The sequence below is a fragment of the Lynx rufus genome, unplaced genomic scaffold, assembly GCF_022079265.1.
Source record: "Lynx rufus isolate CCGP_SWC_20201006 ecotype Redwood Valley unplaced genomic scaffold, mLynRuf1.p SCAF_23, whole genome shotgun sequence".
In the NCBI taxonomy this organism is placed as follows: domain Eukaryota; kingdom Metazoa; phylum Chordata; class Mammalia; order Carnivora; family Felidae; genus Lynx; species Lynx rufus.
The window spans coordinates 9677427-9704960 of NW_025814838.1; the positions used below are offsets into that span (position 1 = coordinate 9677427).

General features: G+C 44.6%; 1 protein-coding gene across 6 annotated transcripts; it reads left to right on the forward strand.

The window, feature by feature from the left end:
* The first annotated feature begins 53 nt into the window (after window positions 1–53).
* Window positions 54–27355, forward strand: KNOP1 (lysine rich nucleolar protein 1). Of its 6 annotated transcripts, XR_006963590.1 has the most exons (6): window positions 54–119; window positions 3109–4028; window positions 7383–7451; window positions 13569–13646; window positions 16138–17953; window positions 27316–27355. XR_006963590.1 is itself a non-coding variant. In XM_047087562.1 (5 exons), exons 2-5 carry the CDS (start codon window positions 3111–3113, stop codon window positions 16447–16449), a joined length of 1377 nt encoding a protein of 458 aa, XP_046943518.1. In that variant the 5' UTR covers window positions 54–119; window positions 3109–3110; the 3' UTR covers window positions 16450–20293. The 6 variants fall into 6 exon arrangements, 5 of the variants coding, with proteins under 5 accessions (XP_046943518.1, XP_046943520.1, XP_046943519.1 ...); XM_047087562.1 differs by lacking the exon at window positions 27316–27355 and having other exon boundaries at window positions 16138–20293; XM_047087564.1 differs by lacking the exons at window positions 54–119; window positions 27316–27355 and adding an exon at window positions 531–642 and having other exon boundaries at window positions 16138–20293.
* The last annotated feature ends 179 nt before the right edge of the window (window positions 27356–27534 follow it).

Below are 27534 nucleotides of genomic sequence, written 5' to 3' on the forward strand. Positions count from 1 at the left end.
AGCAGGGCTGCGACCCGGAAGGACCCAGCATTCACGGGGGCGAGCCAGAGACTCGAGATTAACTTCCGGGTCGCGGCGGAGCTGGCTTTCACGTGGAGGCGGGGAAGATTGGCCTGAGGGTGAGTGCTGAGGGGCGGCCCAGGCGGGGAGGCGCGGAGTCTGGAGATTGGGCTTGGGGACTTGCGGGGCAAACTAAGGGAAAAGCGGGCGACTTGCACCCCAAATCCACACCACCAACCACCAGCGCTCGCTCCGGCCTGAGGCCGCCGCCTTCTGGAAGTTCTCCCGCCTTGGAGTGGGGCCAGGATTGCGGGTAATCCCTCCGCGCGTGTGTATGCGCGCGGAAGCTTTGGCGCTGCCGGAGCCTTAGAGGGTCCGTTTCTCCTCCCGGCTCCCTTGCTTCCCGCTAGTGAACCTGCCGTGGTGGTGGGGTGTCGGTTCCATTGTGCAGAGCACAGGCTCTGCGGGCTGGGTTCGGATCTTTTTTTGTCACTTGCTGGCTTTAGGACCTAGGACTGGTAAATTGAAGCCTCGAAGCCTCAGCAAGTCTGTGCGATGGAGCCTTCACACCGGTCCTCAGGAGGCTACCGCGAGATTTTAAAAGCGCTTTTGGAGAAAGTGCTGGTTTTTACTGGAGACACTGTAAGGAACATTCCTCTTCCCTTAGAGTGAATACATCTGGGCTCGCTGGGTTAAGGAGGAGCGTATTCAGTGCTAAAGAGGAGGGAAGCTTAAGGGGATTAAATTGACCACAGCCCCCCTTTGGCTTCTTTGTTCCAAACAGGTCTCTTGTCTATTCCCCCCACCTGAGGCGCTCTCCGCTCTCTTGACTCCACCCTCTCTAGGTTTGCACCTACTTCTCTTCCTTTCCAGGCCCCTCTTCCTCTGCCCTCCTGTTTCCCTAAGGTGTTGTCTTAGGCTCGTTGTATTTGAGGCTTAGTTATCATCCATACATTTCTAAGTTTTTCTTATCTATGTCAGCCCCATCACCCCTGAGCCTCAGACCCACATATCCACCTGTTCACTGGACAGTCTTCTTTTGGATATCTCAAGGCATCTATGCAAACCAGCTTGTCTCCAGCCCCTAATCACCCTCCTTCAGTTCCTTTTTCTTAGGATTTAACACCACCGTCCTGTAGTTGCCCAAGCTGGAAACTTCTGTACTAGAAACTTTACTGACAACTGATGGGTCAGATTAGATTAACTCCATTGCCCTGACCTCACCACTAGCCTTGATGTTATCACTTGTGTCTTCATTATCACACATCTTTTCCTCCTACACCTTCTTAAGAGCAGGTGTTTTTTTTTTTTTTAACAGTTTTTAAGTGTTTGTTTTTGTTTTTTGTTTTTTACTTCTGAGAGAGTGCGCGAGTGCGCACAAGCGGACGAGGACAGAGAGAGGGAGACACAGAATCCTAAGCAGGCTCCAGACTCTGAGCTGTCCACACAGAGCCTGATGCAGGGCTTGAACCCACAAACTGTGAAATCATGACCTGAGCCAAAGTCAGATGCTTAACCGACTGAGCCACCCAGGCACCCCATAGCAGGTGTTTTATCTTGTTCATCTCTGTATCTCTGGCATTCATTTTTTGGTGAGTATTTATTGAACACCTGCTATGTGCCAGGTACAGAGCTAGGCTCTGGGAATAGAGCAGAAAACAGGATAGGAATGAATGACAGGGTTCCCTTGACTTTCCAGGTGCTCCTGGCATGAGTTACAAATGAATTTGAGTCATAGTTTGGTCCTGGCCTGGCTCCTTGAAGCTGCTAACGGTGAGTCAAGTCCAGTCTGCAGGGTTCTGAGCCTGGAGAGCTTCAGGATGGAGAGCCTTTTGAACTATGCCTCCCACTGTCCAAACCTGGGGGATATTTTGTTTCTGGATTCCCTGGGTGTCTCCATGTCACCTAGTTCAGGGAGCAATAGGAACTGGGGTGTGATGAGTAACAGAAGTAGCCTAGCTGGAAGCTAAAGTGTACTTGAGGGCCCTCGCACAGTTGCCTACATGACATTTCCCCAAAAAAGCTGGACATTGTAGGTTGTTCTGTGTCATCTCCAATTGTTAAATATTGGTAATTTGAAAGTTTAAAAACAGTGAAGCAGGCAAGGTGTGGCCCCCACACCTTCTCCCCCTGGCAGCCTTTGATCTGGTTCAGTCCCTGATGATGGATAGGGAAACAGGCCCGGATAAGCCAACACTATGTGGCAAGAGAGTGTTAGTCACCGTTTGAACCCAGGTCTTGTCTGTCCTAGCTGGGGCTCCTTCCATATCTTGCTTCTGCTCATACTACTAGCCACATGGGAAGGTAATTAGGAGGGTAAGTCATCCAGCGTGCAGGTGGGGGAAGTTAATTTCCACACACAAAGGAAAAGCTACTTAGGTGAACCAAGGTAAGGAGTTAATTGTGCCACAGTTACTGCCTCTGGTGGGAATTGGCAGGAAGAGTTCACCTCAGGATTTCTGTTCCCTTCAGAAATTGTCTGTCTGATTTGACTGCAGTTGTGTCCTCCCTGGCTGGCACAGGGTAGGCAGTAAATTTGTTGGAATGGGTGACTAGGCTCAGAGATCTGAGAAGGGGGGTTAGGAAAAGGAATCAACAGTGTACCATTTTGCATGGATCACTTCTCCCTTTGAGAAGGAAGTGTTATTTCCCCCCATTTTCTAGATGGGGAAATTAATGTTCAGGGAGGCTAGATGATTAGCTTAAGGTGAGGGAGCAGTTTCAATTTGAACTTGGGCCTGTCTGAATTTAAACTCCATTCTACTTCTTTGATCACATTTTTCCATCCCTTAACATTTCAGACTAGCCACTCAGAAACATGGCTTTTGGGGCACCTGGGTGGCTCAGTCAGTTGGGTGTCCGACTTCGGCTCTTGTCATGATCTCACGGTCCGTGGGTTCGGGCCCTGCATTGGGCTCTGTGCTGACAGCTCGGAGCCTGGAGCCTGCTTCGGATTCTGTGTCTCCCTCTCTCTGACCCGACCCGCCTTTCATGCTCTGTCTCAAAAATAAACATTAAAAAAAAAAAGAAACGTGGCTTTTGGTACTACCTAACTGAATTGTACACGGGGATTTGGTAGGGGATAACGTGTACCATTTCTTTTTTCAGGAATGATCACTAAAACCCACAAAGGAGACTTGGGCCTTGGGCTCCCAGAGAAAAAGAAGAAGAAAAAGAAGGTGGTCAAAGAACTAGAGACTCAATACTCAGTTTTAAACAGTGACAATTACTTCACTGAGATCTGTCCCACAAAAGCCACATCCCCCTCAAAGAGTGTGGTCCTGGGACAGGCATCTGAGATGCCTCTAGTGAAGAAAAAGAAGAAAAAGAAGGGACATAGCACCCTCAGTGAGCAGCACTTAGAACCTGAGACCACATTACGTGCTGGACGGACAGAGAAGTTGCCGAGCCCCAGGAAGCAGGCTCTTGGTTCATCTGAGTTCCAAGGTGGGGAGAAGAAAAAGAAGAGGAAGTCCTTATGGCCTCCGGCCATGTCCCCTGGCTCGAGAGTGAAGACCTTCCCGGACCCCAGACAGGGCGAGGAGGTGACCAGCATCGGCAAGAAGCCCAAAAAACACAAGAAGGAGAAAAAGGCCCAGGAGGCTGCAGCCTTTTCAGCCAAGGACCCTTGGTTCTGTGAGTCTGGGGATTCTCTGTATGCTTGCTCGGTGGGGAAGGATGGAGAGGAGCAGACAGCCTCAGGGCGGAAACGGAAGCAGGAGAGCCCCAGGGAGCACAATGTGAAGATGAAGAAGAAAAAGAAAATCCACCAGAAGGGAGACACCTCCCTAGGGCACCTTGAGCTCTCCAAGTCCATTGAGGGCATCCCCAGGAAAGGAAGTAAGAAGCCAGTCAAAGTTGAGGCTCCAGAATACATCCCAATAGAACATAACCCCAAGTCCCCTGCAAAAAAGAAAATGAAGGCCAAGAAAAAGGCAGAAAAGCCAGGCATTGAGGAGCCAGCTCTGAGGAGGAATAAAAAGAAGAAGGAGAAAGAGAGCAGAGTAACAGGAGAGCCTTGTAAAGAGGTAAGCTTTTCTTCAGAAGTAGACTCTGCTTGGGTGAATAAGGGTGGAAGTGGGGAGTGTGTGTGTGCATTCGTACACAGGCACTCCCCTTTGTAGCTGCCAGAACCCTGATTGAACTGACTTCAGCCAGAAAAGGGTATTTGTTGAGATAAGTAACTGGAAAGGTTAAAAGCTATTTAGTTTCAGGTATAGCTGGATCCAGGTACTCATGCACTATCCACAGTAATAAAGGTATCCCTTGCTATTGAAACTCTACCCAACTTCTCACTATCTTCACTTAGGGTCTGAATAGATACAAATTTTTCAGATGAATCACTCTCTTTCTGAACTCTTGCCACTTGCTGTCCAAAACTCAGGAACCAAATAGTTTGAGATAACATGGTGTCCAAGCCTATCTGAGTTTATTTTCTGTGCTCTGTTTACATGATTTAGAGACCAAATAGGTTTGGATTGCAGGAGATGCCTGTGTGGCTTTCCCCAGCTCTGGGCTTTGTATTTTTTTCTTCTAGTGGGTTTTAGTCACAGGCACCTCCCACCCATAGCAAGATAGTCTCAGCAGTTCCAGGATTTCATCCTAGTAGTTAGACTACCCCCAAAGGGAGAACTGTAGCCCCTCTGAAACAATTACAAGAAAATTCTCAGGGCTGCTGTCACATGCCTCAGGTGATCACCCAAGCTGGAAGCCCTGATCTGAAGCTGGGGGGAGGAAACTAGGGTATTAGTCCCACTGAACCCCACTGTTTGAGGTCGGGGGGAAGACAATTCCTGGGAGGAAAACCCAATCCTAATTACCCGGAGGAAGAGAATAGTTGATGGTCTGGCGAAGACAACAGAGATACATTGTCTCCATCCTGACAGGCTTCCTTGAGTGGGGGAGAGAAGGGAGGAGATGAGCCAGAGCACTTGGACTCCACAGGTCCACATCTGCCTCTATTTGTGTCAGGACCACACCTTCATTCCTGTTTTTGGAATAAGTGAGTGGATGTGCAGGGGGAAATGAGATGGTATGTGTCCTACTCCAAGCAGATGTCTGGCCTGTTGGGGTAGCCAAGGCTGATGTTGAACACTTACTGTGTGCCTGGCGGTAGGCTAATGCTCCCCCATGTATTAACCCGTTTAATCCTCACATCAGTCTGGTGAAATGGCTGCTGTCGTTATCCTCATTTAACAGACAAGGATACTAAGGGAGGAGTTAAATACCTTGATCCGGATCATCTACCTGTCAGGGTGGGCTTTCAGCCCAGTCTGGCTTTGGAACTGGAGGTTTCATCCTTTCTCAGAAGCTGCCCTGTAGCTTCCCATAGATGGTAGAGCCATTAGAGCCCAAGAAGTGACTGTCTTCTATTAAACAAGCCCTGAGTTCTCTTCCCAGTTCTGCACCGACCAGCTAGGTAAGCTCAGACCAGCCACTGCCCTGTGGTCCTCAAGTAAGAATGATGGCTAACGTGTACGTAGTTGTTACTGAAGGATGGCCCTGGCACTGGCGGGGGCTCCGTTAATACCAATTGAAGGATGAGCCCCCTGGAGCAAGGTCATCAGGAAGTGTCTGGGCACCCTCAGCTCAGCTTGATAGGGTTGAGGAGGGCAGGGGCGGCCTCCTTTTCAGGGCCTACAAAAGGCAGTTCTGGTTTCTGGATTTTTCCCAGTTTTGTCCTAGTCCATTAGACTTATGTCACTGGTCTCTTTCATTCAGAAGCTCTTGGGGCCAAGAGGAACCCCAGAGGCTGGGAGCCCAACCCCCATCAGAATCCCTTCTTTCCAGAGTTCAGTGAAAGGTGGTTGGTCCCCTCTGTTTAACATCTCCTGCCTTGGGGGCTCTGCTGCCTCGGACAGCCCTCTGAGTCAGGAAATGCACACATCTTCAGGGTCTGGATGGGTGATGTGAGTAAACAGAGCCTTCCAGGGATCATCACATGTGATGCTGGGTGCCGCGCAGAGCACATTTAAAGTCAGGCTGCGAAAAGATGGCAGTTGTCATGACCAAAGGATCAGGGAAAGTGGCCTGGGGTCTCACTTTTAGAGGGTCCCATGGGAGCTAAGGTCAGTGAGCAAGTTTGACACATGCAAACATGCCCAGGGCAGGCCCAATGAGGACACCACGTGGGAGCGGAGTGGTGTGAGGGCTGTTGGCTGTGGGTCATACAGAGGGAGCAACAGTGCAGAGGTCCTGGAAGGAGCAGAGACTGGGGTAGTAGAAGCTGGGAGTTTGGGAGGGGCCAAGGAATAGAGACCATAGAGGCCACAGGAGTCTAGATTTTTGTGTAAATAGGATAAGAGCCCCTGGAGAGTTTTGGGGAGTAGTGGGGTGATGTGATCTGATTTTTTAAATTTTTATTTTTTTAATTGAGATGTAATTGACATATAACATGGTGCAAGTTTAAGGTGTATATACGATATGATCCGGTTGAGTTTTTTTTTAAGATTTTATTTTATTTACCTTTTTCTTTTTTTAAGTTTATTTATTTATTTTCAGAGAGAGAGAGTGAGGACCCCAAGCAGGCTCTGCACTGACTTTGCGGAGCCTGACTTGGGGCTCCAACTCATGAACCACGAGATCATGACCTGAGCTGAAATCAGGAATCAGATGTTCAACTAACTGAGCCACCAGGCCCTGAGATTTTGTTTTAAGTAATTTTTGTACCCAGTGTAAGGCTTGAACCTTCAACTGCGAGATCAAGAGTTGTAATGCTCTACTGACTGAGCCAGCCAGGTGCCCCTCCAGTTGAGTTTTTAAAGCTCACCCTAGTTGTGCATAATGGAGCAGGGTTGGGGTGGAAGGGGGTGAGGAAGCAGGAGTTAGAGACTGTTGTGTTGTCCAGGTAGGAGGGAAGGCAATGACTAGGACTGGAGTGGGGGTGGGCACTGGAGGAGAGAACTGGATTTAGGTTTGCTGGCAGGGTCCCCGCCCTGCCCACCCTCACCCCAATCAGGGCCCCAGGCTTACCTGTCCCCTGCCAGTCTGTCCCTCCACCCCCATCAGCAGGGCCCTTGGCCTCTCTCCTCTTGCTGGTGTGGTGCCATGGGAGATAAGATGATGTCTGTGGCAGGAAAGGTGTGCCAAGCCTTAGTCAGGAGACCTGTGTCAGTTCTGTCCCTGAGCTGTGGGGGTTACTTCATGATGGTCCTGTCACTTCTCTGAATCTTAGTTTCTTCATAAGTTAGGTCAGTGCCGTTGTCTTGAGAGGAGAATCAGAAATGTGGAAGACAGGATGTCAGAAGTTCTGTTGGTGGCAGGGGTTGAGGTGGTGCTGCAGTCTTGGGACTTCTCTGAATTATCATGATCTCATCCTGCTGGGCTGCTGGGGCAGAGGCCATCGTATGCTTGACTCTTCCTCCCTTTGCCCTTTTGTGCAGGAGCCTGACACAGACTTAGAGGTGGTGTTGGAAAAGAAAGGCAACATGGATGAGGCGCACATAGACCAGGTACGGTCCAGGTCCTCATCCCCCTCCCAGATGTCTTGCCACCCACCAGGCACACATTTGTCTCCTCCTGGGCAACAAGATCCTGGTCCCAGAGGTGTCAAGGAACCCAAAAGCCACCAGCCAGCTCTGGAACACCTCAAGTGGCAGGGGACTTGTGGCCTTCCCCACTTGATGCTGGGAGACCCTTTCACTACCACAGCTTTGGCTGAGGGGCTATCTGATCATTGAGAATCTCAGGCTGAGTGTTTCCCTTATAATTGCTGCAGGAGAGACAGGAGTATGACTCCAGGAACTGCAGCCAGGGCAGGGAACATGCGCTCAGCCAGGCCCGTGCATTGCCACCTCCTGTCCTCGATTCAGGAGCACTTAGAGAAGTTATTCTGTTGTGGCTCAGCTTCTGCTTCTGGCGTGCCTGGATCTGTAGGTAGATGTATCCTATAAAGGAGCATGACTTTCTGGAATTGGGGTCTTTGTATGATCCTGGAGCAAATGAGGCCAGGCAGGACAGTGGTAACAGCAGAGGCTTGGCTTTGGACCATTACTAACATCCTTGGGCAGTCACTGACCTTACTGACCCTCTTGTGTAGGTGGCTGTGAAGACCAGACGCAGTCATGTTTGTGAGGCAATCAGCAGGGGCCTGTCTTATATCTGCTTAATAAGGGTCACCCATTACCCTGACCACATCCTCACGCTTTGTCAGCAAGTAACTGCTGGAGAGAAGCAACAGGGTGTGATGCAGGGATGACCCCTGTCTCGTGGCCCTTCTACTCCAGGAGAGAAAGAAACCAGTGACTACTAGGAAGTGAGCTGAGTAGGTGGGAGCCTAGAAGATGTCACAGAATTTCCAAACCTAATGCCTTTGGAGTGCTAAGGAACTCTCCTTAAGGGGCATCGGAAGTAGGACCATGCCGATCAGTAAGGGGATGCTGACAGAGCCCAGTCCAAGGCCTGGCACAAAGCACAAACCCCTTAGAAATGGGAGGTCCCCAGCCTTTTGCAGGTCATAGTCATGCGGCTCCCCAGGGTCAGGGCTAACTGTAATGAGGACCGAGAGGACAGAGGCGGCGGGGGGGGGGGGGAGGGGGGGGGCCTGCCTCTCTGGGCTCTGGGCCCCTTCCCTCAGTTCCTTTCGCAGGTATCCTCCCCCGCTCAGGATGCAGCAAGCTGCTAGAACTCTGAGAGTCCTCATGCCCATGTACTTCTTATGGGCGATGCCCACCAGCAGCCCCTTTGCTGCTGACTTGTGCCTACTGTTTACAATTTTTAAGGAAACTTTTAACTGTTATGGGTCGCAGATTACCTCAACGTAAGTGAAGCTTTCTATTTTACCTCTGCCTTTTTTCCCTGTAAATGCTGAAAGTTCACTATGTTAAAACATTGCAACCTAAAAAAAATAACGTGACCTGAAATCCTGTCACCTAAGAATGGTCACTGTTAACCCTTTGTTACTATATTTTTCTAGATTTTTCCTTTGTAACTATGTGTAATTTTAAAGCACTGTGTAATCATGCTACGTTATGTAGACCATTCTCTTTATTTTTTTATTTTTTTTTTCAACTTTTATTTATTTTTGGGACAGAGAGAGACAGAGCACGAACGGGGGAGGGGCAGAGAGAGAGGGAGACACAGAATCGGAAACAGGCTCCAGGCTCTGAGCCATCAGCCCAGAGCCTGACGCGGGGCTCGAACTCACGGACCGCGAGATCGTGACCTGGCTGAAGTCGGACGCTTAACCGACTGCGCCACCCAGGCGCCCCCTAGTTGTCTGTTTTTATGAGTCGTTTGTTTTGTTTTGTTTTCCAGATTGCACGTATAAGTGAAATTATATGGTATTTGTCTTTTTTCTGTCTCAATTATTTCACTTAGCATAATACCCTGTAGGTCCATCCACATTGTCGTAAACTGGCAAGATTTCATTCTTTTTCATTGTTAATATTTCATTGTGTGTGTGTGTGTGCGCGCGCGCGCGCGCACACACACCACAACTTTTTCCATTCATTTATCAGTGAACACATAGGATGCATCCATATCTTGACAATTGTAAATAATGCTGGGATAAACATAGGGGTGCATATATCTTTTCAAATTAAGTGTTTTCCTTTTCTTTGGGTGAATACCCAGAAGTGGAATTACTGGCTTGTATCGTATTTCTATTTTTAATTTTTTGAGGAAATTCCATACTATTTTTTTATACTGGTTGCACCACTTTGCATTCCCACCAACAGTGCACAAGGGTTCCCTTTTCTCTGCATCCTCACCAACACTTGTTACCTCCAGTCTCTGATACTAGCCATTCTGACTGGCTTGACATGATACCATGTTATGATTTTGATGTGCATTTTCCTGATGATGTTGAACATCTGTTCATGTTTTGGCCATTTGTATGTCTTTGTAAAAATGTCTATTCAGGTCCTCTGCCCATTTTCTAGTTGATTTTTAAGTTTATTTATTTTGAGAGAGAGAGCATGCCCGTGCAAGCAGGGAAGGGGCAGAGAGAGAGAGAGAGAGAGAGAGGGAGAGGAAGAATCCCAAGCAGGTTCCCCATTATCGGCACACAGCCCAACTTGGAGCTTGATCTCATGAACTGCAGGATCACGACCTGAGCTGAAACCAAGAATCAAACGCTTAACCAACTGAGCCACCCAGGCGCCCCATGTATGAGTTCTTCATATATTTTGGATATAAAGCCCTTATCGAATACAGTATTTGCAGATATGTTGATCCTGGCAAATTAGTTGATCCTTGAACAACATGGGTTTGAATTGCACGAGTACATGAATACACAAATTTTTTCAATACAGTGCTGTAAATGTACTTTTTCCTTTGATTTTCTTAATTACATCTTTAGCTTTATTGTAAGATTATAGTATGTAATACATATAACATACAGAGTCTGTGTTAATCAGCTGTTTATATTACTGGTAAAACTTCCAGTCAACAGTAGGCTACTAACAGTTAAATTTTGGGAGAGTCAGAATTTATATGTGGATTTTCAATTGTGCAGGGGGCCAGCGCCCCAATCCCCACTTGTTCAAGGGTCAGCTGTATCTTCTCCCATTTAGTAGGTTGCCTTTTTGTTAGTTTGTTGTAGTTCTAATTGTTTTTATTGCCCTTGCCTAAGGATACAGATCCAGAAAAATATTACCAAGAATTTTTTGCCTTTGTTTTCTTTTAGGGGTCCTATGGTTTCAGGTTTTACATTTAAGTCTTTAATCCATTTTGAATTTATCTTTGTGTATGGTCTGAGAGAGTGGTCCAGTTCATTCTTCTGCATGTAGCTGTCCAGTTTTCCCAACACCATTTATTAAAGAGACTGTCTTGGGGCGCCTGGGTGGCTCAGTCGGTTGGGTGGCCGACTTCGGCTCAGGTCACGATCTCACACTCCGTGAGTTCGAGCCCCGCGTCGGGCTCTGTGCTGACCGCTCAGAGCCTGGAGCCTGTTTCAGATTCTGTGTCTCCCTCTCTCTCTGACCCTCCCCCGTTCATGCTCTGTCTCTCTCTGTCTCAAAAATAAATAAACGTTAAAAAAAAAAAATAAATAAAGAGACTGTCTTTCCCACATTGTTAGATCTTTGGATGCTTTGTCATAGATTAATTGACCTATAAGTTATTTCAGGCTTCTTTTCCATTGATCTCTGGTTTTGTGCCAATACTATGCAATTTTGATTACTGCTGCTTTGTAGTATAGTTTGATATATGGGATTGTGCTACCTCCAGCTTTGTTTTTCTCTCTCTCAGGGTTACTTTGGCTATTCAGGATCTTTTGTGATTCCATATGAATTTTAGGATTGTTCATTCCAGTTCTGTGAAACACGCTATTGGTTTTTTGATAGGGATTGCATTGAATCTATAGATTGCTTTGGATAATATGGACATTTTAACAATGTTAATTCTTCTAATCCATGAGCATGGTATATCCTTCCATTTATTTATGTCATCTTCAAGTTTCTGTCACCCATGTCTTAAAATTTTCAGAGTATAGCTCTTTCACCTCCTTAAATTTATTCCTAGGTGTTTTATTATTTTTGATGCAGTTGTAACTGGGAGTGTTTTCTTAATTTTTCTTTTCAGTAGTTCGTTTTTAGTGTATAGAAATGGAACAGATTCCTGTATATTGTTTTTATATCCTGCAGCTTTTACTGAATTCATTTATTAGTTGTAATAGTTTTTTGGTGGAGTCTTTAGGGTTTTCTATATAGATTATCATGTCATCTGCAAGTAGTGGCAGTTTCATTTGTTCCATTCCAGTTTGGATCACTTTTGTTTCTTTTTCTTGTCTATGGTGCCCGAGACTTCAGTACTGTGTTGAATAAAAGTGATGAGAGTAGACATTCTTGTTTTGTTTCTAATCTTAGAGGAAAAACTCGAAGCTTTTCACCATTGAGTATGATGTTAACTATGTGGCCTTTATCATGTTGAGGTATGTTCCCTCTGTATCGACTTTATTGACATTTGTTACCATGAATTGATGTTGAATTTTATCAAATGCTTTTTCTGCATGTATTGAGATGAGTATGATTTTTATTCTTCATTTTGTTAATGTGGTATATCAAGGATGGATATTAAACCATCCTTGCATCCCTGAGATAAATCCTGCTTGATCATGGTGAATGATTCTCTTAATGTATTGTTGAATTCAGTTTGCTGACATTTTGTTGAGGACTTTTGATCTATGTTTGTCAGGGATATTGGTCCTGGAAGCTTTTATATCAAACAGCAGGGTCATTAGTATGCTGATGGTGGCCTTGAGCCATGCTAGCAGCATTGCATAAGATGTACCTGCTGTGTACCAGGCACTCTATTAGGTTCTTAACATTCTGCACCCAACAATTTAATGTTGGGCAGGGAGGTTCTCCGACACCAGCAATTCTTGGACACCAGCTGGGTGTCCTACAATTCAACTCCAATCTGACACAATATATATGGAGATAGTGTCACATCCCACAGGTTAAGGACTCAGTCTCACCAGGCTACTACCACCCCTTGGCAGCCTGCTATAGATGGGAGGTTCTGATGACCCCCTCCTTGGGTTCTATTAATTTGCTAGAGCAGTTCACAGAACTCCGAATCATTTCACTTACTAGACTGTTGGTTTATAATAAAAGGATACAAATCAAGAATAGCCAGATGGTAGTGATACATATGGCAAGGTATAGGGAAATGGCACTAAAATTTCATGCCCTCTCCAAGTATACCACTCTTTACAAATCTCCATGTTTTCCACCAACCCAGAAGCTCTCTGAACATCCTGCTCTTTTGGGAGGTTTATGGAGGCTTCATTACATAGGTGCAATTGATTAAATCATTGACCATTTGCTAATTGATTCAGCTTCCAGGCCCTCTTCCCTCCCTGGAGTTTGGAGGGGGGACTGCAAGTTCCAACCCCCTATGGTCATGGGGTTGGTTCACCTGACAGCCAGCCCCCATCCTCAGGTGCTTTTCTTCGTTCTCCTCACTTACATAGCATAAGACACCTTGATTGCGCTCTCCTCACTTTGGAAATCCCAAGGGGTTTAGGAGTTCTCTGCAGAAACTAGGATGACAACCAAATACATATTTATTATACATCATAGCACAATTCTGTTTCTGCCATTTATCCTCCAAGGTAGCTGATATTTCTATTTGCAGATGAATGAATCTAAGTACAAAAAGGTTAAATGACTTATCTAAGTGCTAAGTTTCATACTAGCCTTTGCCTCACTCCAGTGTTCTTTTTAGAAAATAATGCTATCCCGAAAGTTAACTACTGTACCTTCCTTATAGGAAGGCAGGGCTTCAGGCAGTGTGCTTTGGGGAAGTTTCCACCCACTATGGCTGTTACAGACAAAAATGTTCTGCTGAAGGTGGATAAGGCTCAGTTTATAGGAAAGTTCATTCTTAAAAAATGGCAAAAAAAAGAATAAATGAGGCTGCCCATTTTCAGGCCAAGGGATTGCAGCCTTGGGATGCTTAGAAGATTGTTCCCGACAAATGCCTGCCCCAATTTGCAGCAGAGGAAAGCTCCTCTCCCTCTTGCTACCGTCCTGTCCTCCTGCCCTATCTCTGTGCTCTGTTTTAAGCTCAAAGGAAAACTTCTGTGTCCCATTTCCCTCTTTTCTTTGCTCTCCCTTGCTCAGGTGAGGCGAAAGGCCTTGCAAGAAGAGATTGATCGTGAGTCGGGCAAAACGGAAGCTTCTGAACCAAGGAAGTGGACAGTAAGTTCAATGCTTTGGCTCTGCTGGGTGACATACCCCGGCATCCTGACTCCTCCTTCCTCGCCTTGTGGCATGAGCAGCAGAGTGATGGGAGACAAGACCATGGGAGTCCAGGCCCCAGAGGCTGTCCCAGTCTGCCGTTGGGCTCTCTTGACTGCAGAGCTTGTCTTGAGCTAACTTTCCTCCTTCTGAAGGGGTGCTTGCCTACCTCCTAGAGAGCTGGCCAAGCCAGAGAAGCATCCTTAACCTTTGTCTCCAGCTCTGGATGGATGGGATGTCCCACACATTGGTCTCTGAGGGCACGTGATAAGCGCTTTCCAGCAGTGGATAGTGACCTCAGAAGGCTTCTTGGACCAGGGTAGGTGGCAGAGGCAAGAGCTACGTGGTGGCAGGCCTCTCTCAGGACTGCCTTCAAGGTCCAGTTGGAATGGGAGAGTCCAAACCAGGCCTGAGGAGATGGGACAGGAGGGAGTACTGCATGAGGACACGAAGTCAGGCTGAAGCAGGGTGAGAGGGGCTGTGGGCAGGCCTACACCAGGCCAACCTTGACAGCTGTGGCCGGAAGCTTGTACGGAGACTCTAGGTGCAGTGAGAGCTCCTGGAGGGCATGTGTGTAGGGGAAGTGGGGAGCTGGTTAGGAGGCTCAGCCTGCAGGCCTGAGGACTGGGATGGTGGCAGAGGACAGAGAGAAGAGACAGCTTCACAATCCAACAAGACTTGCTAGTAGTTAATTGGATTGGGGAGAGGGAAAGAAGGATCTAGATGACAAGGAAGGCTTGCTTTCCTGCCCTATCTTAAGCCTTCACAGTTTAACACAGGACAGAACAATTAATTTGGATCAAAAGACCTGAGTTCAATTTCTGGCTCTGCCACTTTCTCGTTGTGAGACTCTAGGGAAGCAGCTTCCCCTTTTGGAGCCTCGGTTTCCACATCTGTAAAATGGGACTTGTACTTTTGCCCAGTGGGATATGGAGAGGGCCTTTGTTATGTGTCTTCCCTCTGGGTGTCTCTTCTCTTTCCATCCTCTTGAGCTGAGCAGAGCTGATAGAACATCCTTATTGAGTTGAGGAAGGCAAGAAACAGGGCAGCTAGTGGCCCCAGAGGCTGTACCTAGAAGGACCTGATGGGGATCTTAGGGCACAGGGGCTGGCATCTGCTGGGGACACTTTAGGTGGCATTGCCTCCCAGGACCTGGGGACACTTGACAGGTGAGGCCTGTGGTGAGGATTCCAGACTGGCTGTGGGCCCCTGTGGGAGGGCCTCTTTGAGTGGGTCAGCAGCCCTTGGAAGAGCTAGTTTCCTCAGACCCAGTGCAGGGCTGTCAGAGGTGGTTTCTCATTCTAGAAATTGTAGGCCTGGGAAGCTGTTAATTATGCCTCCATCTGGGCCGCTGTGAAACTGGAAGAATTTGTCACTGATTCACTCAGGGCAAGTGTAACAACGATTGGTTTTTAGTATTCTCCCAAAACTGATCTAGAAATAAGTGCTAGGCTGGCATTTGTCTTGCAAGTGGAAAGTTCCCAGGCAGCATGGAGGTCAGCAGTCGGGGTGGGATGGGAAGAATGACCAGTTTTTGAGAACTTAAAGTATGCCAAGCATTGTGCTCTGGGTTGCTGGTGTAAAAACCTGATTTGATCATTAGTTAAAGCCCTGTGAGAGGTGTATTACACTTCTGTATTGTAGATGAGGACATTGAGGCCCAGAGAGGTTAGGTGATTTGAACAGAGTCAGCCAGGGCGGGCTTGATCCCTGGGTCTGTGTGACTTCAAAGTCATAATTTTCTTGAGCTGGGTTTCTTGCTGTCTCACAGGTGTGAGAAGGAAAGGAGTCTTTTTTTCTGCAGCCGCTCTTAGGAGCTGTCTTGCATTTTCTTGAACATGGGTGACTCATGTATAGGTGGTAGAGTACTCTGGACATGAATTGGGACCCCCTTAGTCCTGGACTGGCTCAGCCTCTGGCTTGGCTGTGTGACCCTTTACCCCCCTGGGCCTCCACCCCCCACTATAACGCGCAGTGCTCGTGGGAAGCAATGTGCGTTTCAGATTCCCACGTGCTCTCCTCTTCCCTTCAACTGACAGCAACCTGAGGGCAGAGTGGCCAGCTGGCAGGTAAAGTGGTTGGAGGTGAGGTGAGGTGTGCCATACTCTTTGCCATGAGTTAGGGGAGGAATGAAGCAAACAGGCAGCTCCGTGTTTAAAGGTGGGCCCTGGTGTCGGCCAGACCCGAGATGGAATTCTGGCAGGGTCATTGATTAGGCTTGTGCCCCCAGTTAGGCTGCATACCTTCATTTCCTTACCAGTAAAATGAAAATAAATACAGTATTCCTTACACAGCTCTTGTTAGAATGAAAAATATAGTCTGTTGATGTGCTTGTGAGCACTGTGCCACAGTGAGCTTTTAATTAGCTGGATCCTCCTTGTTGAGGCTGGGCTTGGGGAAAGGATGGGGCTTTGGAAACCAGGAAAATGACCACCTTTTTCTTTTAACACAGGGAACTCAGTTTGGCCAGTGGGATACTGCTGGTTTTGAAAACGAGGAAGAGAAACTGAAATTTCTCAGACTTATGGGTGGCTTTAAAAATGTGTCACCTTCATTCAGCCGCCCCCCTAACATGACCGGAAGGCCCAACATGGCTCTCAACAAGAAGGCGGCCGACACTCTGCGGCAGAACCTCCAGCAGGACTACGACCGGGCCATGAGCTGGAAGTACAGCCGTGGCGCTGGCCTTGGCTTCTCCACCACCCCAGACAAAATCTTTTATATTGACAGAAATGCTTCCAAGTCCATCAAATTTGAAGATTAAACTCTACTGTCTTGTCCTTCAAAACAGCCAGAATTGCTTTTATTATTCAGTTGTGCAAATGAAAGCCATTTTACAGATGTCTCGAGTCAAACCTCTGCAGAGATTAAGGAAAACTTTGCCCATGTGCTTGAATGAACTGAGGTCAGGGAAGCTCATGTTTTCAGAAGTCAAGAGAACATGTGAGTGGCTCACACTTACTATTTTCTGTATTAAGCATTCCATCCCTGTTTGAAGACATCAGCATATATAAATGATAGCTAAATGTCTTGAGTGCTTAGTATGTACCACGTACATACTAATGTGTTGCCCCTGCATTAATGTATTTAATCTTAATAATTATGAAATAGGTGCTATTATCCCCATCTTATAGATGAGGAACTGAGGTTCAGGGATGAAGTAATAAAATTGCCCAGGTTCACCCAACCAGTCAGTGCCAAGTGTTGTACTTTTGTGCCCCAAGTCCTCTGTCACTATTCACTACTCTGAATGTCCCCCTCTAAGGAACTTTACCAGGAATACTCACTGGAGATTGAAATCTCTTTTGATTGAAGAAACAGAAGTTTTATTAGATGTCTAAATCCCAAACAGGAAGTAGAATTAATGATAAACAGGGAAGAGCAAACTCATTTTCTTTTCCCATCTTGGAGGAGCTACTGGCAAAGGGGGGTCTGAATTGTCACCAAGCAGATGTGACTGAGCTTCCTTTGCTGTTAGGAAATGTGTTTCTAAACCAGTTTTGCCTTTTCTGACTTCCTGCTTTCCATCCTCAGTGCTGAGCTTGGATTTAGTCTTGATGCTCTTAACTAAATTCTGAAAAAGGCATTTTTAGAGAGACTATTAGTCTTCGTGAACCAATGACAAATTCCCAGGGATCTGTTTATTACATTCTTTGCTACCATGAGGAACAGAATCCTAGGTGACTTATGTGGCAGAGGTGTCAGGTTGTGTGGAGGATGACACAGGAAGTTGCCTCCTCATGATCACATTTCCATGCCTAGACTCTATAGGCAGCCCCACAGAGCTCCAGGTACAATGACCTGAACGATACGACCACCTTCTTTCCATTCACCTAGCATTTTGCATCCCAACATACAGTTTATGAGTGGGACATTTTCACATCATTTGACACCTATAGTCATCCCAGCTCAGCAGCCCAACTAAACAGCCAGGATATTTAGTCTCTCACTTGGCAGGAAGTCCTTATGTAGAGAATTGATGCATCAGCTCAACAAAGAAACTCTTCTCCTCTCTGCTCCATCTATCCTGTTGGTTTCATCAAGCTGGTGGAAGAAGGGCTGGACCAATTTTAAGTTGGATATCAAGACAGTAGAACATTCCAGAGGAAGAAGAAAAACCTTATGACTCAAGGAAACTTCCAGAAGACCTTTCATCATAACGCATTGCCCAGCAGTGGGTCATATGCCCATTTCTGAGCCAGCCCCTGGCATGTGGACGAAGATGCACTCCAGGCAGGTCAGAAAGGAAGAGTGAAGAGCAGATGCTGGTGAGACAAACGTGGGGTCGACTACTGTCCTACTGGGTGGGTAGAGGTGAGACAGGCCTGCCCTGACTAATAAACACTGGCTAGGTCGAGAGTCCTACAGTTCTATGCTAGTAATGTCTCAGGTGGGCACATCAGCCAGAAGGTGAATTGGGCCTTTGATGGATTCAACTTTGAGATAACATAATGGAAGAGGCCATCTAATTGCCTAGAAGGTAATGTTCTGCAATTGAGTTAGCTCCTTCAGAGAATCTTGTCCTTTCACAGGGGAATAAATCTCTCCTGGCCTTGATCAACACTACAGGAATTTACTCCCTATACTGTCTGCTTTAATTGTTTTTACCTTGCTGAGAGATCACGCTACAGTTAGGGCCTGCCTTGGCTTATCAGGGAAGATTGTGCTCAGCCATCTCTTGGGTGATTCTGGAGACTGGCTGATTGATTGATTGATTGATTGTCCACTGTCTTGTCCTCATAGTGATAGTTCTCATTAGGATGTGATGGTCAGACCTTTCTCCTCCTGCCATTTAGTATTAATAATCTGTGTGTAATAGGATTTGACTTTCAAACTCAGTGTATCCCCATTGGCTGAAGAGATCTGCTGGCTGAGGGGAAGGTTTAGTATAGTCTGTTCCTAAAGCAGGGTCTAGCCAGAGAAGGTTGAACAGCCAAGATAGCAAGATGGGCAGTGTCCTCAGAATGGACTTAATCTTACCTCTGCTGCTCTTACCGGTGCAGATCATTGTCAAGTTAGCAGGTCTCTGTCCTGCAGCAGTCTGCAGTCCCAGGAGGATTTACTTTCTGAGTGTCCTGGGTTAACTGGGCTTCTCTCCTTTGTAAATTAAGCAACATCGGCTTGTGCCACTCTGCCCCTTTTCCCTATGTCCAGTACCCTCAGTCTGTCTGCAAGGGTTTTTGTGTTTTTTTTGTTTTTGTGTTTGGTTTGGTGTGATTTCCCTTGTTCATGATGTCTCCACTGAAACAAGACGGTTTGGGGATTTTTATTCAGAACCAGGGCAGGAGAGATTGGACATATATAGCACAGCCAAGGTCTTGGTTGAATATTTAATAGCCCTGTTCTCAAACTTGTTGGCTGTTTGTCCCTCAGGGATTTCTCAACTGACCAACTTTCCATGACAGGGTCCTTCCCTCCATACAGTTGCCCTTCCTTATCCAGCTGTCTCTGAAACCTCATGATTCTTAACCACTGTATTCCTTGGAGTGATTCCTGCTGTTTCTGCCTTAGCCCACTGAACTCTGCCCTGAGACTTCCTTTCCATAACTAGAGTGGCCCATCAAAAGTATTTGCTAGATAGACAGCATTCTCTAAAAGAAATTGTGTATTCAACTTTACAAACATAGAATTAGGTTTGTGGTTGGCAGAATAATGAGCCTCCATTCTCCCCCTGGACAAGATGGCCCCTCCATTGTCCCCCTGGGACAAGATGACCTTGTCCCAGTCACCAGAACCTGTGACTATGTTAGGACACAAAAGGGAGTTTGGGTAACAGATGGAATTAAGGTTGCTAATCAACTAACCTTAAAATAAGATTATCCTGGATTATCTGAGTGAGCCCAGTCTAATCACAGGAGTCCTTAACTGTAAAAGAGGGAGGCAGAAATGTCAAAGAAACTTGTAAGAAAAACTCTAAGGTGGAGGCAAGGGCCATGAGCCGAAGAATGCAGGTGGCCTCTAAAAGCTGGAAAAAGCAAGAAAACAGATTGTCCGCCAGAGCCTCCAGAAGGAACAAAGCCCTGCTTTGAGGGTAAGCCCCCTGAGACCTGTTGGACTTAGGGTCAATAGATAAGGTGATAAAATTGTGTTGTTGGAAGCCACTAAGTTTGTGATAATTTGTTAAGGCAGCAATAGAAAAGTAATCTAGGTCTCATACAGAACTTTTCCTCATTTTAAAAATCGTATTTCCTAGAATATTTAGAATTTTATTGTTTCATTATCCTTTGTGATAACAGTAGACTTCATCCCCTGTAGGCTATGGTTTTCAGAGTCTGGCTAATTGATTCAGTAATGGGCTGAGGAAAACCACAAAAGGTCACAGAAGATCTAAGCTTTGGTCTGGGACAGGTGTGACAGATGGTTCAGAAGCTCCTTTGGTGTAATGCGTATTCAACCTAATATGAAAGTCCAAATTCATATCAATATAAGAACATTACTCAGGCTTGGGAACAAATGCTGTCTGTGTAACCTCAGAGTAGAAGGAAATGATTTAAAGCGGGTAATTTGTGAATTTGCCAGTTGTGTTTCATTTAAATAGTATCTAGTAAAAGTGGCATATGAAATAATTTTAATGGAAATAATTTTGTGAAATAAAGATCAGTTGATAATATTTGAGCAGTACCACCATGTTTTTTTAATTTCTTTATGTTTTGTTCAGTAAAGGGGAGCAAAAGGGTATCTGCTGTTCTTTGTTGGAGGCTGTTTTCTCAGGCTGGGGACAGGGGTGAGGAGGAAGTTCACTATTAAATAGGCCAGAAAATCCATAGCACATTCTTGGTCCTAAGTGTTCAGTAAAAATATGAGTTTATATATTTTTTAATGTTTATTTATTTTGAGAGAGGGAGCAAGCAGGGGAGGGGCAGAGAGAAAGGGAGAGAGAGAATCCCAAGCAAGCTCTGCACTGTCAGTGCAGAGTCCAGCTTGGGGCTGGATCTCCTGAGCCGAAATCAAGAAAGAGTCGGAAGCTCAGCCGACTAATAATTTTTAATTGTTTAAAATTATTGTAACCACTAATACTGAGATTTTGTGAACCTGTAATCCTGCATTTCACAGGGTAGAGATGAGATGTGATTTATGTCCAGTGAATATCTTCCAGAAGTACAAAAGTTTGGGGCACTTTAATCCACAATTTGGATAAAATGGATGCATTTTCCTGAGCACAGGCTGTGAATCACCACCAATCAATATTAATGCTTTTAGTGATTTGGAATAAAATGTCAGTGGAAGCTCATCAGTAGTAGCACAGACTCAGATTCCTGATTCCAAAAATCTGGTGGTAAAAAAGTAGAATCACATGCGGTTTAGAATTATGGCTGCAAAGCAAACGGGGTAGTATGTTTAGACAAGTTTTCTTCTGGATGAAGAGAGTCAGAAGTAATTAAATAAACAATCATGAACATAAATGTTCCTTTGGGAGGTTTATTCAGTTAAAATACAGTTTCTGCTGAAGCCACAGAGGGAATTGCAGATTTGACCTCACTTTCTCCTTTAACCCACCAATGTGTTTTTTTAAATTTATTTTTAATTGAAGTATAGTTGACATGCAATATATTAGTTTCATGTGTGCAGTGTAGTCATTTGACGTTTATATGCATTAAAAAATGCTCCCCACGAAAAGTGTAATTACTGTCTGTCACCATGCAAAGTTATTACGGTAGTATTGACTATATTCCCTGTGCTGTACTTACATCCCTGTGATTGATTTATTTTATAGCTGGAAGTTTGTACCTCTTAATCCCCTTTGCCCGTTTCACTCTTCTTCCCACTCCACTCCCGTCTGGCAACCACCAGGTTTTTCTTTGTATCTATGAGTCTGTTTCTGTTCTTTGTTCATTTGTTTTGTTTTTTAGATTCCACATATAAGTGAAATTCCATGCTATTTGTCTTTTTCCAACTTAATTCATTTGGCATAATACCATATATGTCTATCTGTGTTGTTGCAAATGTCAGGATTTCATTTTTTTTTTATGGCTGAGTAACATTGCTCTGTGGGTGTGTGTGTGTTTATGCACCAAATCATCTTTATCAGTGGACACGTAGAATGCATCCATATCTTCTGTTGTAAATAATGGTGGGGTAAACATAGGGGTGCATGTGTCTTTTTGAATCTGTGTTTTTGGTTTTTAGGGGGTAAACTCCCAGAAGTGGATCTTGTGGTATTTCTGTTTTTAACTTTTTGAGAAACCTCCACACTGTTTTCCACAGTGGCTGCACCAATTTATATTCCCACCAACAGTGCATGGAGGTTCCATTTTCTCCACGTCCTTGCCAACACTTGTTACTTCTTGTCTTTTTGATTTTAGTCAGTCTGTCAAGATGTGAAGAGACGTCTCATTGTGATTTTGATTTTCATTTCCCCAGTGATTTGTGATATTGAACATCTTCTCATGTATCTGTTGGCCATCTTTTTTTATTTAAAAAAATTTTTTTAACATTTATTTATTTATGAGAGGCAGAGAGAAACAGAGCACAAGTGGGGGAGGGGCAGAGAGAGAGGAGGAGACACAGAATCTGAAGCAGGCTCCAGACTCTGAGCTGTCAGCACAGATCCCAACGTGGGCTAGAACCCACAAACCATGAGATCATGACCTGAGCCGAAGTCGGATGCTTAACGCACTGAGCCACCCAGGTGCCCCAATCCATCTGTATGTCTTTTTTGGGAAACCGTTCTTTTCAGGTTCTCTGCATTAAAAATCCCACTTTTAATTGGATTATTTGAGGGTTTTTTGTGTTAACAAGTTGTATGAGTTTTTTGATATATTTTGGATATTACCCCCTTATTAAATATATTATTTACAAATATTTTCTCCCATTCAGTAGGTTACCTTTTTGTTTTGTTGATAATTTCCTTTGCTTATTTATTTATTTTTTGAGGGAGGGTGAGAGAGAGCATGAGCAGAGTAGGGGCAGAAAGAGGGATACAGAGGATCCAAAGCAGGCTCCATGCTGTGAGCGCAAAGCCTGATGTGGGGCTTGAACTCATGACCATGAGATCATAACCTAAGCCAAAATCAAGAGTCAGCCACTTAACCGACAGAGCCACCCAGGTGCTCCATTAATTTCCTTTGCTTTTTAGTTTGTTTTAGTCCTAGTTACTTATTTTTGCTTATGTTGCCCTTGCCTGAGGAGATAGTTCCAGAAAAATATTGCTAAGACCATTGTCCAACAAACAGTTTGCTGCTGTTTTCCTTCAGGAGTTCTATGGTTTCAGGTCTTACATTTAAGTCTAATCCATTTTAAGTTTATTTTTTTATGTGGTGTAAGAAAATGGTACAGATTCTTCTGATGTAGCTGTCTAATTTTCTCAACACCATTCAAGTTTTTTAAGTAATCTCTACATCCAGTGTGGGGCTCAAACTCACGACCCTGAGATCAAGAGTTACTTGCTCCTTCAACTGAGTCAGCCAGGCAACCCCAACACATATTATATACATATTAAAGAGACTGTCTTCCCCCATTGTTAGATCCTTGGATCCTTTGTCCTAGATTAATTGACCACAGAGGTGTGGGTTTATTTCTGGGCTCTCTGTTCTGTTGATAAAGTTTTTGTGACAGTACTGTTCTGTTTTGATTACCGTTGCTTTGTAGTATAGTTTGAAATCCAGGATTGTGCTACTTCCAGCTTTGTTTTTCTATCCCAAGTTTGCTAGGGCTATTTGGGGTCTTTTGTGGGTCCACACAAATTTTAGGGTAATTTCTTCTAGTTCTGTGGAAAAGCTGTTGGTATTTTGATAGGATTGCATTGAACCTGTAGATTGCTTGGGGCAGTATGGACAGTTTAATAGTATTCTTCCAAACTATGAGTGTGGTATATCTTTCCATTTATTTACATCATTTCCAGTTTCTTTTATCAGTGTCTTATAAATCAGTAGAGTTTTCACCTTCTTGGTTAAATGTATTCCTGGGTTATTTATTTTTTTGTTTATAAGTTCCAATATAGTGTTATGCTGGATAACATAGTGTTATATTAGTTCAGGTGTACGCTGTACTGATTCAGTAATTCTCTACTCAGTGCTCACCTGTACTCTTAATCCCCTTCACCTGTTTCTACCCATCCCCCTCCTCCTCTCTGATAACTATCAGTTCTCTATAGTTAAGAGTCTGTTTCTTAGTTTGTCTTTTTTTTTCTTTGTTCATTTGTTTCTTAAATTCCACATCTGAGTGAAAGCCTATGGTATTTGTTTTTCTCTGACTTTACTTCACTTGGCATTATACTCTCTAGATCCATCCATGATGTTGTTGCAAATGGCAAAATTTTCTTCCTTTTTGTGGCTTAATAATATTCCAGCGTGTGTGTGTATGTGTGTGTCACATCTTTATCCCTTCATCTTTTGATGGACACTTGGGCTGCTTACATTCAAAGTAATTATTGATAGGTATGTCCTTATTGCCATTTTGTTACTTGTTTTATGGTTGTTTTGTAGTTCTTCTCTGTTCCTTTCTTCTTTTGCTCTGTTTTCACTCTTTGCTGGCTTTCTTTAGTGATGTACTTGGATTCCTTTATTTTTGCAGGTCTGTTACTGGTTTTGATTTGTGGTTACCATTAGGTTTGTATATGACATCTTTTTTTTTTTTTAATTTTTAAAGTTTATTTATTTTGAGAGAGACAGAGACAGCGCAAGTTGGGGAGGGGCAGAGTGAGAGAATCCCAAGCAGGCTCAGAGCCCAGGGTGGGGCTGGAACCTACGAACCATGAAATCTTCACCTGAGCTGAAACCCAGAGTCAGCTGCTTAACCAGCTGAGCCACCCAGGTGCCCCCTTGTATATAACATCTCATGTTTACATCAGTCTATATTAAGTTGATGATCACTTAAGTTTGAATCCATTCTTTACTCTTCTCCCCTCCCACATTTAAAGTATATGGTGTCATATTTTACATCCTTTTATTTTGTGAATCGCTTGACTGATTTTTATAGATACACTTAATTTTACTACTTTTATCCTTGCTGCTTTTCTTATTCCTATTTATTTTCTTTCTACTCAGTCCCTTTTAACATTTCTTGTATGACTGGTTTAGTGATCATGAATTCCTTTGTTTGGGAAACTCTTTCTCTCTCCTTCTATTCTGAATACTAGCCTTGTTGGAAGGAGTATTTTGGGCTGCAGGTTTTTTCTTTTCAGCACTTTGAACAATATCATGCCACTCCCTCTGGCCTGCAGAATTTCTGCTGAAAAATCACCTCAAGGGGTTTCCCTTGTATGTAACTGTTTGCTTGTCTGTTTTGTCTTGTAGCTTTTAAAATGCTGTCTTTATTACTACTTTTGGCATTTTAATTAATATGTGTCTTGGTGTGGACCTCCTTAGATTGATTTTGTTGGGGGCTCTGTGTGCCTCCTGGATCTGGATATTTGTTTCTGTCCCCAGATTTGGGAGGTTTATTTCTTCAGATAAATTTTCTGCACCTTTTTCTGTTTCTTCTCCTTCTGGAATTCCTGTAATGCGGATGTTATTATTCTGATGGTATTGCTGAGTTCCCCTAAGTCTATCTTCATTTTTGGTTGTTTTTTTCCTCTCTCTGTTCAGCTTGATTGTTTTCTATTATTCTGTCCTACAGGTCATTGATCCATTCTTCTTCCTCTAGTCCACTGTTTATTCCATCTACTGTATTATGAATTTCACTTACTGAGTTCTTTATCTCTGACTGGTTCTTTTTATGTTTTCTCTTTGTTAAGGGTCTCACTAAGGTCCTCCACTCTTCTCTCCAATCCTGTGAGTATCTTTATGACCATTACTTTAAATTCTTCATCAGGAATATATACTATTTTGTTCCATTTTGTTTAGCTCTCTTGTTATGATTTTGTCCGGTTCATTTGTGGTATATTCCTGTATCTCATTTTGTCTCTCTGTGCCTGTTTCTGGGTATTAGGAGAGTCAGCTACCTCTCCTGCTCTTAAAAGTTACGGTCTTGTGAAGAAGAGGTCCTGTGGTCCCTGCAGTGCAGTTTCCCCTGTTTACCAGAACTGTGTGCTTTAGGGGATGTCTGCTGTGTATGTTGTGAGTGCCCTTTTATAGTGGCTTCAGTCCGGTCATCTGCAGTGATACCTGTTGTGGGCAGGGTTTGGTCCCTGAGTTGTCAGTGGGCCAGTCTGGGGCCGCATCTGGCTTGAGTTGAGTCAGACCAGGTGTTTGCCAGAGATGCAGTAGCACCAAACTACTGGACAGTTTCCTTGTGTTGTCCCAAGAAGCTTCTGTTGGTGGTTAGGGCCTGCAATCCAACCAAATAACTGTTCCCAGCCCATTGCTGGGACCATAGTCAGAGTGGTGTGTGTGGTTATCTTCTCCTTTCCCTAGGGCAGGAGTAATGCTGTTCCCTGTCTGGGCTGCATGCACATTGTCAGGCTTATAATGCTCACTGCTTTGGATGGGCTCTGGCCAAGGGTGCCCTGGAGGGAGCAGGTCCACAGGAGAATGTGGGGGTGCACTTGGGAGGGGAGCTGTGGCCACCCAAAATCCCTGCCGAGGCCTCTGGGTTGGAGGGGGCAGATCCACAGAAGTGTGGGGATGGGGTGCATGTTGTTATCAAGCCAGCTGGAGAGTGTTGTACTCTGCTGGTTCCTGCAGCTGTCCCTTTATCTAGGCTGGGGGGTGGAGGAGGGAAATAGCATTCACCAGTTCCTTTGTTCTTGAAGGACTCTCCCAAGAATCCCTGCCCTGCGCCTTCAGAACATGCTCTGAGGTTAGTAAACGGGTCTCCCTCCCGTACACCCAGGTGTTTTTCAGACTGCTGCTTCTATGTTCTATCTCCACAGGGCTGTTTGTTGTGCTATTTAGTGGCAAGGAGTCAGTTGACTATTGTCCTCTCCCAGAGCTGAGCCCTCTGATATTTAAAGTTCAGACTGATTCTAAGAACTAGTGAAATTACGCTATTTTGATTTTCAAAGCTAAATGTTATAGGATCCATCTTCCCTGTATGGGCTCCTGTGCCTGGGGTGCCTGGTGTGAGGGTCTGTTTCTTGTCCCTCTCCATATCTGGGGCATCCCTCCCTCGCATGAATGGTCTTGTGGTCCATTTAGCTTCCAACCAGGTCTCTACCTTTCCTGTCCTCTTCGGTGTGGACTCTAATCTACGTTTAGCTGTGGAGAGTCTCTTCTGCCCTGTTCTATTTTTAAAGCATTTATAAACAGTGTTTTTAATTTATCTTCTTGCTAGGTCATTATTAGTTTATAGAAAGGCAGCATATTTCTGTATATTGATTTTGTATCCTTCAGCTTTTACTGAATTCATTTATTAGAATGGTATTTTTGGTCTTTAGAATTTTCTATATAGAATAGTGTGTCGTCTACAAATAGTGACGGTTCTACTTCTTGCTTACCAATTTGGATGTCTTTTATTTACTATATGATCATTATGGCTCAGATTTCTGTACTGTGTTGAGTAAACACGGTGAGAGCAGATGTCCTTGTCCTGTTCCTGATCTTAGAGGAAAAGACTTCAGCTTTTCATTATTGGGTATGAGGTTAGCTGTGGGTTTGGGCTTTTATTATGTTGAAGCATATATACCCACTTTGTTGAGAGTTGTTACCATGAACAGGTGTTGAGTTTTGTCATATGTTTTTTCCTGTATTTATTGAGACCATGATTTTGAATCCTTCATTTTGTTAATGTGTATCATCACATTGATTTGCAGATACTGAACTATTCTTGTATCCCTGGAATAAATCCTTTTTGATCTTGGTGAGTAATCCTTTTAGTGTTTTGTTCAATTTGGTTTGCTAATATTTTGTTGAGGATTTTTGCATTGGTGTTAATTAGGGATAATTTTGGCCTATAATTATCTTTTTTTTTTTTTTTTTCCCCTGTAGTGTCTTCATCTGGTTTTGGTATCAGTAATGCTGGCCTCATAAAA

Excerpts from the sequence above, each read along its gene's own strand:
- KNOP1 (XM_047087563.1), top strand. The coding sequence starts at position 1,722 with ATGAATTTGAGTCATAGTTTGGTCCTGGCCTGGCTCCTTGAAGCTGCT. Across the intron at positions 1,774-3,108 it reads GCTCCTTGAAGCTGCTAACG|GAATGATCACTAAAACCCAC; the intron begins GTGAGTCAAGTC and ends TTCTTTTTTCAG. Across the intron at positions 13,647-16,137 it reads CTGAACCAAGGAAGTGGACA|GGAACTCAGTTTGGCCAGTG; the intron begins GTAAGTTCAATG and ends CTTTTAACACAG.